At 31.4% G+C, this 10,932-nt stretch overlaps 1 protein-coding gene across 1 annotated transcript; it reads right to left on the reverse strand.

Moving 5' to 3' along the window:
- Positions 1-1,615: 1,615 nt before the first annotated feature.
- On the reverse strand, positions 1,616-3,454 carry LOC113365387. The gene has a single exon (XM_026606958.1). The coding sequence runs from the start codon at positions 3,452-3,454 to the stop codon at positions 1,616-1,618; it is 1,839 nt and encodes a 612-aa protein (XP_026462743.1).
- Positions 3,455-10,932: the final 7,478 nt, after the last annotated feature.

Below are 10,932 nucleotides of genomic sequence, written 5' to 3' on the forward strand. Positions count from 1 at the left end.
GAACTTAAAGCGTAGAGATATATAAACAATTTTATTTACGATTTTTTAGGATTATTATAACTTAGCCTTTCTGAAGTTGATAATATGATACATCAAGAAAATATCAATGCGGCACCCACGAATAATAAATTTGATTAGAAAATGCATTACGTTCTATTCCATCGAAAATGATCTCTAAATTTACAAAAAAAAAATCTGAATCTATCCTTAAAATGAATTGTCGTGTCATTTCATCGAGTTTAAAATTTTTACATTTTGAAAAATTTGCCGCCCCCTAAATAATGCCGCCCTAGGCCCGGGTCTCACGGGCCTTTGGGGTAATCGGGCACTGTTTATATTAGAAATTCATGTTATTTGTTAATAAATATGTTTAAAAGATAAATTTGGTTATAATTCTTTTCCCCTAGAACCTAACTATATATTTCAAAATTAAGGCGGCACTCTAAAACATATTGGTAGAGTGGCTTGGCACACTACAGTTAAAAGCTTGCCGACCCATGATCTAAAAGATAAAATTGTCATTCATACTCATCAGAAGAGTTAAGTAACTCTAACCAAACGTTGTGACTGTTTTCCTGGTTTAATATTACTATGAGATGATATTTTGCAAGTGTACCTTCAAAAGCCCTCTCGCTAAATCCGGCCCTGGTTTTAAAATGTAAACTCACAAACACACAAACACACACACACACAATTCTACTCTAATATTATGAATTTCCACCTTTTAGCAAGAATAACACACAAACATTTTCGACTCGTCTCGTAACGTTATAGCTAATGTTGTGTACAGGAAAGCTGTTAAGGCGCGAAGCTTAAAAATTACTTCCACGTCTAACAGGTTGTTGTCGATTTAATTATCTAAACACTACACCTTTAAATTTGTTCTATTGTATAATAGAACTCTTAGTGTGATCTGTGATTATTTAAATAAAATGCGACGTTTGATAATTAATATATATTATAAGAAAATATGGTGAATATAATGGCAACAGATAGTTGATGTTTCTATACTGCGCTCTAAACTTATACTAAATAAAAATTATTAAAAATTAGAATTAACAATATTAGCCCCGCCCGTAAGAGGCGGGTTACATTAATTTCTACATATACGGAGGATGATTTCTCGGACTTAATATCTGAGAAGGATGAGTCCTGGAAATTATCTGAAGGCATTTGCAGACTCATAAATAAAATTATCGACGCCGATATAGATAGTCCAGACATATAACTAACATCAAAAAATAAAAAATATCTTATGTTACAAATGCATCTAGCACTTGAACTGTGAATGACATTAGACCACCTAATTTAGACCACCTACATCTTAGTCCGGCGACACTATAGTCTAGACGACGACCCTTATAAAAAAAATAGTTCATGTTACACTCGTAATAATATACTTTATGAATTCTTAACATGGCGGGCACCTTGAAATAATACTAATATTATTTCGAAACTAAAGATACATTAATTATAAGCCTAATAATATAAGTAATTAAAAAAAAGTAATTTAAACTTCACTAACTCATGTCACTAATTGAAAGTTATTAAATTGTATTAAATTGTTTGTCATAAATTGTTCTGTTCTATTATTTTGTACACTTCACTTAGTTTATTAATTCACATGATTGTGTTCATTATCAATGGGTAAAGCACAAACCTTAGTGGCAGCTCTTTTGAAAACGTTATTTTGAACTTTCACTGTCACTACACGCACTTCCTTATCTAGTCCTGGATGCACCTCGATAATGCGACCTAATTGCCAATTCAGTGGAGGTACATTATCTTCTCTGAGAAGTACCATGGTTCCGACCTTTAATGATTGGTTTGCACGGCCTGTGCGTTTTGTCCTACTCTGCAACTCCGAAATGTATTCCTTATGCCAGCGTTTCCAAAAATGTTGTGCCAAACGCTGCAGGTGCTGGTAGCGTCCTAGTCTGTTTTCAGGAATGTCAAGTACATTTGGGTCGGGAATAGATGTTAAGGATTTTCCAATTAAAAAATGGCCAGGAGTCAATGGATTTAAATCATTAGGATCGGAACTCAAAGGAGAAATTGGCCTGGAATTTAAAATAGCTTCGATCTGTGCTAAAATTGTATAGAAATCTTCAAAGGTAAGGCATGCATTTCCTAAAATTCGCTTTAAATGCGACTTACATGATTTTATACCGGCTTCCCAAATACCTCCAAAATGGGGTGATTTAGCAGGAATAAAATGCCAATTGATGCCGTCGTCACTTAATGATTTCATAACATTGCTAAGGTTAGTTTTGCGCAAAAAATTAGCTAATCTTTTAATTTCCGACGATGCCCCGACAAAATTTGTTCCGTTGTCTGAATAAATGTTAGTGGGTTTTCCCCGACGTGCGATGAATCGTCTGAGTGTAGCTAAAAAGCATTCTGATGTTAAATCCGATACCAGTTCTAAATGAATGGCTCGCGTACTAAAACAAATAAATAAGCATATATACCCTTTAATTTTTTTATACCCTCTAGTACGACGATCTCTCAACATAATCGGACCTCCAAAGTCCACGCCGCAATTCGTGAATGGCAAATGGGGAGTGACGCGGTTTTTTGGTAAATCGCCCATTAATGGGGAAGTAGAAGTAGGATTAACCTTGAAGCAGATAACGCATCTTCGTATAATACCTTTACACAGATTTCTACCGTTGATTGGCCAATATGTCTCTCTGAGCGTATGTAACAAGTGTTGCGCTCCAGAATGAAAAGATTTGATATGTTCATATCTGGCAATCAATGATGAAAGTGCATGATTTTTAGGTAGAACCATTGGGTGACGCTTATCGTAACCTAAGTCAGACAACTTTATTCTACCGCCAACTCTCAAAATACCGTTTTCGTCTAAAAATGGGTTGAGAGATTTTAAATCTGATTTAGTTTTTATTGGCTCGTGGTTTGATAGAGACTCTATTTCATTTTTGAATCTTTCACGTTGTGCTAATTTAATTAATCTTACGCGAGCATCATTAATTTCGGTGGTTTTTAATTCACCGTGGATACAGTCGCCCTTGTTCTTGGCCTTGTTCTTGCAATTTTTAAGGAACCGAACACAATATCCAATGACCATAACTAACTTTGTATATGATGAATACATATTAAATATATTAGTTGTGGTTTGTTCTATTACTGTTAACGAAACATGTTTAATTTCTTCTTCGGTTTCTGATATGAAATCTGCGCCAAAAGAAAGTTTGTCAGTGGTATTCAACCAAGATGGACCAAACCACCACAAATCTGAATTAATTAATACTTCCGGTAACATTCCTCGCGAAATTAAATCGGCAGGATTATCTTCTGATCTAACATGGTACCAATTGTTTGGATCCGTATTGGTTTGGATCTCCGAAACACTATTAGCAACAAACGTTTTCCACTTGCGGGAAGGCGATTTAATCCATGCTAGTACTATTTTTGAATCGCTCCAAAGCATTTCGCAATTAATGGAAATTTCTAAATTATCTTTAACTTTATTAACTAATTTTGATAATAAATGAGCCGCGCATAATTCTAAACGCGGCAATGTGATGTTTCGCAACGGAGCAACCCGCGATTTTGCCGCTGCAATATGTACTGAGCAATCCATGTTATTATTAATAGTTTTTATGTATACACAAGCACCGTAGGCGCTTTCAGATGCATCGGCAAATCCGTGTAATTCACAAATGATAGGATGGTGCAAATACATATGTCTATTAATATTGATGTTATTGATAAATTTTAAATTATTACAAAATTGTGACCATGTTTTGGTTATTTTTGATGGTACTTCTTCGTCCCATGATAATTTGCACTTCCATAACTCTTGCATGATTAATTTTGGAATTATAACTACTGGCGCTAACAGGCCTAATGGATCATAAATTTGAGCCGTAGTGGCTAATATTGTCCTCTTACTGATTTTATTACTTATAGTGATGCTGTCTGTTGTATATGCAAATTTATCAGAGTACGAATTCCATACCATCCCTAAAGTTTTAATTTGTTTCTCGCTGAAATTTACGATATAATCTTCACTTTGAAAGGCTACGTGATTGCTATTAAATTTTCGTAGATTAAACTTGGCTTGATTCAAAATTTTTAATAAATTTTGCTTTATAGTTTTTAACTGCGGTAGAGTATCTGCTCCGGTAATTAGATCATCTACATAGAAATCCTTTCTAATTATTTCACATTCAATGGGGTAAGTTTCATAATTTTCCTTGCACAATTGTTCAAGACATCTTATGGCCAAAAATGGAGCAGATGCTGTACCGTACGTTACCGTATTTAATTCGAAACATTTTATAGAATCATTAGAATTATCGCGCCAAAATATTCTCTGAAACTTCCTATCATCCTTGTGAATTATAACTTGCCGATACATCTTTTCGATATCAGCTGTCAAAGCGTACTTGTGCCGTCTAAATCTTAAGAGAATGGAAAAGATATCCTTTTGTATCGTCGGCCCTACTGCTTGTAAGTCATTGAGTGACCGACCGTTACTTGTCTCACATGAGGCGTCAAATACCACCCTCAGCTTGGTGGTTAAGCTTTCCTTTTTAATCACCGGATGATGAGGCAAATAATAAGCGTTTGTTGGTTCTCGAAATTCATTAACCTCTCGCATATGACCTAATTTTAGGTATTCATCTATGAAGTTTTTATATTCTTTGAACAATTCTGTATTAGCCTTAAAACGTTTTTCGAGAAGAGCGAATCGTTTCAATGCAATTTGTTTCGAATTTCCTAATTCAATTTTATTATATTTAAAAGGTATTCGAACGACAAATCGTCCGTCAAAATTTCTATTAGTATGTGCCACAAAATGACGTTCACATTCTAATTCACAATCACTAAAACAATTTGCATTTTCAACTTTCTCTAATTCCCAAAATTTTTCTACATTGTTATTTAAAATTGAAATTTCTGAGAAGTTACAAAACGTTTTATTTGTTAAATCATGTGATTGAATTGTTCCCGAAATAATCCACCCTAATGCAGTATTTTGCAAGATCGTGTTAGTCTTGGGCAATTTAATAAATCTGCTCCCAATAACATATCGATCCTACCACTGATATTAAAATTTGGATCGGCTAATTTTATACCGGGAGGAATTTTCAAAATGTTTGTTGAAAACGAAACCGAAGGCATATGACTTGTTATTGACTTTAAAATTAAACATGATATGTTGCTTGAATACGAATTTATATTTGATTTAACCGAAACTTCTGTTTTGTGACTAACATCCGATAAAGATTGACTAATACCTGAAACGGACATCTTTATCGGTTGTGATTTTAAAGAAAGTTTTTTTGAAAATTCCTGCGTTATAAAATTAGATTGTGAACCGCTATCCAACAAGATTCTAGCTGGAACCCAAGCGCCGTTCTTATTCAATGCTGATATGACCGCTGTCGAAAGTAAGACGTGTGATTTAATTTCATTACTAAAAAATGATGTGCTAGGTACAGCATCATTTGAGGGTTTTTTCGATGGCTCTTCGCAATGCAACAGGGTATTATGTTTTTCGTGGCAAACTACGCAACGAAATGAAGCTGGGCAATTATCAATATGGTGATTTGTATTTAAGCAATTAGTACATACATTTAATTGATTTGCTCGCGATATTCTCTCCTTCACTGTTAGTTTTTTAAAATCCTCACATTTGAATAATAAGTGACGTTTCTTGCATAATACACATTGCATTGCGTTCGAGATCGCATATGATTTTGTAATTCTGTCAGTTCTTAATGGCACTTGTTTATGGGATTTGATACTTGGAACCTTATCATAGTGGAGCGATTCAAAAACCTGGCACCGATAATCCAGAAACTTTACCAGATCGGAAAATTTTGAAATGTCCGAACTTTTATTGTTGGATAGCTCCCATTCGCGACGAGTTTCCGAATCCACCTTACTTAACATTAAATATATAATCAATGAATCCCAATTATTGACAGGCTCACCTAACGCTTCTAAACAACGTAAATTTTTATTGAAGCTATCCACTAACTTTCTTAACTGTTGTAGAATCTCAGCTGTTCCGTTCGGCTTGCTTTGTCCTCGCGGTGCTAACACTTGTTGTTAGCTTTTTTGTTAAACTTATTTATTTTATTTAATAATTTGATTTATTATTAATTGAATTTTATAATGGAAATACTATTATTCTTTTGAATATAGTAATTTATTTGTGATTTTATTAAATTTAATCACTGAATTTTAATCATTTATTTGTGGTATTATTAAATTTAATCATTCTCATTCTATTAATTTTATTTTAATTTAATAATAACTCACTTGAATTTATTAATTTTTTTAGTGATATTATAAACTAATCACTTGAATTATTAATATTATTAAATTTAATCATTTGCACTATAGATTTGATTTTAATTTAATAATTTACTTTAATATTTTAGCGGACTGTATGTTGCTGGTTGATTAATTTATTTGAACGTCCAAAAGATCACTTAAAATTATTAATATTGTTTATTTGTGTCCTTTGGAAAGTTGTAAAAGTCCAAATGATAAATATTCGGCTCGTTTGGACCAAATGTTAGTGCGCGAAGCTTAAAAATTACTTCCACGTCTAACAGCTATAGCTTTGGGAGGCTGTAATGTAAGTAGAGAATACAATTTTCTATATAAAATATCTATATCGTTCGTTCTTTGTCGGGGTGCATTAAGAAAATCAATTTTAAAGCATCCCTCTCTTCATCGTGTATGTTGTTAAGGATGCGAAAATATACTCTGAAAGGTAACATGATGAATAGTGCGAGCCCTGAGGGTAAAACTACTATATACTGTATAATGACATTATTAATATTTAAGAAATATATTATATGCTCTAATATAATATAATTACAATATTGGAAAAGTATTTTAAAAATGAATCTTGTTATCCAATTAAATTTTAAGGTACGCAAACCCGGTTGTTTTTAAAGACCTGTAAGTATGATTTTAGTAAAGTATTCGTCGAGACCTTTCATTTGATACCCCACATGATTTTTTACCATATGACGCCATTTTGTTTTTTTTGACCCACTGTAGTGTATATAGTACAACGCAATGCGAATCTTGCTTGTGCATTTTATATTGCACCTCTTGTAACTTTCAAACCATTCGATCAATCTAAATGATATTTTCGGCAAATTTATCAAACATTGACTAATATACAATATTGCCTAATATTATAACATCCTGAAACAACTCGGTGTACTTTAAACAGAGCTAAGAATTGAATATAAGTGTTCAATTGTAGTTAAATATAAAGTATATGGAACCCCAATGGCTTTTTGAGTTCGTAAGTATGATATTCGTATTGTGCTTGTCGAGACCTTTCATTTGATACCCCACATGCATTTTTACCATATGACGTCATAAAGGATGCTTTAGACCCGCTGTACTGCATATAGTAAGACAATTTGTAGTATAATGCATTTTCTTCTTATTTCTCTGTTACAGTAATTTGAATGAGGTATTTGGCGAAATTGTGCAAAATTACATAACTTATAATAATGTCTAGCATTGTAATGCCCTAGAACAAATTGCTTGAGTGTATAGTTGTTGGAATTATGGCTCAGTTAAAAGTTAAAACAACTGTATCATAGTAAAAACGTTTACCTTTTGTCAAAATTTTTGTTTCGTTGAGGATATCTAATTCTTTCATATAAATTTGATATAATTCACTGACATATTAAAGATTTATTTTGCATTCAATATGTTTGAAAGGTTTTTATTAATCTATTAAACACTGTATCTCTGATAAATTATTTATTGTATAGAGCATTAAATTGAATATGAGTCTGCTTAATTTATTTGTTTACCTTGTGTATATTTAAACTAAGGCTGTGTACTAATTTTGCTTAACCATACAAGAGATCTGTATGCATTTTTCCGCAGAATGATCCATCCTTGCATCACTAGTATCTCCTGGCTTTATTCATTGATACAAGATTATGAAAAACACTAGATAACTTATCACTTCCTCTTTTACTTATTCTAATAAGTCTTTTGAGTTTATATTGTTTAATTATAAGGATGCTTTTTTTTCATGTCAATAAATTTTTTTTAAAAATATTCTACAAATATTTTTTTCCTTTAATTAACCGTTTTTCTAAATGTTAATTACAAAAATTTTATTCTTTATTCCTTTAGATGTTTATTACAAAAATTTTATCCTATAATTTTCCTTTTTTAGATACCGTAGTCGAAAATGCGCGGATCCTTTTAAAGCTCTTATTTAAAGTTTAAATGTGGTTCAAGTTAATAAAATATCTCATAACTAAAAGAAGAATATTAAAATTATTGCTTTCACGAGCAAAAATAAATTTTCTACTTAAATAAAACAATCCAATTCACTTTTAAATTTTTTTAAGCAATAAATATTAAGTTTATGTTTCTCTTGTTATTAAAGACATTTTGATTTTATCTTAAACCAGTTACATGTTTATAAACCACTTTAAAAAATATAAATGTATCAAATTTAAATAAAATAAAACTTTATATTTACTTCTTTAATTTGTATTAAAGTTGTATGTGAGATTTGTGAATGTTTTTGGTTAATTACATAAATTTTGTTTTATGATAAATAGTTAGTCCAAAGAGCGAAAAATTTATTTTAACCCTTATATTACTTAAGAGTTACAAATTATTCATTTATAATAACTTTAAAAAGTAATTCATCTTTTCTTATTTTTTGAGTACTCTTTTACTCAAAATAATTCTACTTTCAAAAAAATGCATTTGGTTGTTATTTAATAAGAAAATCAGGAAATTGAAATCTACTATAAAAGTAAATTGATTGTTTAATTCTAAAAATTTTTTTACCTTCAATGAATCCCCAATTGATTCTTTTTATGAAAATTTATTATCGAGCTATAGAAGGCTTTCATTTTTACAATGAACAACCTGACAATACAAACCCATCTCAAATTATTTACCGTCAGCCTTATAATACCTCATTACTTACCAAATTAAAATCTATCGAAAAACTAGCTGTAAGTGGAATTCTGTCTTAAGGCAATTAGGGCATCGTGCCTTAAGGCAAATTGCTGGAACTTCCCGTACCAAAAATTATTATTTTTTTAAAAACGATTAACATTTTTGAAAAAAAAATTACTTTGGGCAAAAAATTACTTTTTTTTGAAAAAAATTTTTTTTTAAATTTTTTTTTTGTTTTTTTTTTGAAAAAAATTTTTTTCTTTATTTTGACATATTGTGGAAGATCTGAACTTTTTTTCAAAGCAATCGTACTGCTTTAACTGCATAGGGACAAAATATAAAGCGCGTAAGCGCCGCGTCGCTGTCTAACGCATAAGCATTGGTACGGAACCCATAGGAATGTTAACAAAATGTATACATATTGTTAAAATCTCTATAAAATATCTGATAATTTGATGTGCATATCTCTAATGATCATTTTTGACCGCCAAATGGCTCATTTTTTTACTTTTTCCTCCATATCTCCGAAACCGCTAGACCTACCTTCATGAAAATTTTATCGATCCTTCATCTTTTCAATACAAGTGAAATGTTTTTTGAATTATTCAAATCGGACGCTCCGTTCTCTTAAAAACTGAGTTACCGTTTTCGGCACTTTTTGCCCCGTATCTTCGGAACGGCTAGACCTGCCTTCGCCAAAAACTAATCAGCACGTCTCCTTATCAATACGAATCGAATGTTTTTTGAATTATTCAAATCGGTTGATCCGTGTTCCCGAAATCGTCGACGAAAATTTGTATCCGCACATACATACACACACGTACATACATACACACACACATACATACATACACACACGCACATACATACATGCATACACACACACACACACACACACACACACTTACATCCATTTTTTCTAAGGTATGCCAAAATGTTCAGAAACCTTTGAAACGTAAAGATATATAAAAATTTTCATTTTCGATTTTTTTGCGATTACTATAACTTGCCCTACGGGAAGTTAACAAAACCGATTAGCGATTAGCCTATGAGGCCTTTGTAGAAATTCATCGCACTAATCCACAACTTGTTCACACATACATTTCAAATACCACTTATAACATTTACCAGGCGTCTAAATATACCGCATTAACATTGTACCAACATTACGTTTGTTTTTTTATAAAAATTTAAATGAATCAATAAAAATTATTCAATTTATTTACCAAAACTATGAGCAATTATTTTTTCAACCTACAAATAATCTTTCCCAACAATCGCTTTATGGTGTGGGTCTGCAATTAAACCACGAATTCATCGATAAGTATGAACAACAATACCATGAAGATTTGAGAAAACAAGAACTCAGTCAGGTTAAAGTCTTTTCAGTCTCTAACACTCAGTTATCCCGTCTATTAAAAAGCCTAATTTACGCGTATTTTGATCTATTTAATTTATATTATTACTATCCCCAAATTTTATTCTCTGAAGAATTGATGGAAAATCCTTGGTTGAAAGAATATTTATTCAAATTTATAGAAACTCATTTGAATTTAACCGCCCCCAAATACTCCATTTTAGTATCATATATTTATCAATCTATAGCAGAGCAAGAATTTAACACCATCGAAGAACTAGTATATTATTGCATCGCAATAATTTATTCTTGCGATATACGAAAACATATTAAAACGCTATCAACGTTAGCAACATTTGAAGAAAATAAACTCGATGTTGATATTTTTATACATATGTCAGTGAAATAAGATATTTGTTAAATTATACATATGTCTCTTTGCGTAAAATGGTATTTTTTAATTTAAATCGATCTAAATTGACATGTTTTCTATGGTTTTTATGTTCCCGCCAAAATAATCAGAACTTGTTTTATGAACCAGAAAATATTAAAACCTTTAAAAGGACATTTATGGAAGTTTACTCAAAAGTATACACTATTGTTAAAACTAATGACGGTTTTACAAATGA

Source organism: Ctenocephalides felis, unplaced genomic scaffold, assembly GCF_003426905.1.
Source record: "Ctenocephalides felis isolate EL2017-DRISC unplaced genomic scaffold, ASM342690v1 CF-g0.4_SCAFFOLD_00973, whole genome shotgun sequence".
Classification (NCBI taxonomy): Eukaryota; Metazoa; Arthropoda; class Insecta; order Siphonaptera; family Pulicidae; genus Ctenocephalides; species Ctenocephalides felis.

What these genes read in the sequence shown, in the direction of transcription:
- LOC113365387 (XM_026606958.1), bottom strand. Translation starts at nt 3,454, where the DNA reads ATGCTTTGGAGCGATTCAAAAATAGTACTAGCATGGATTAAATCGCCT.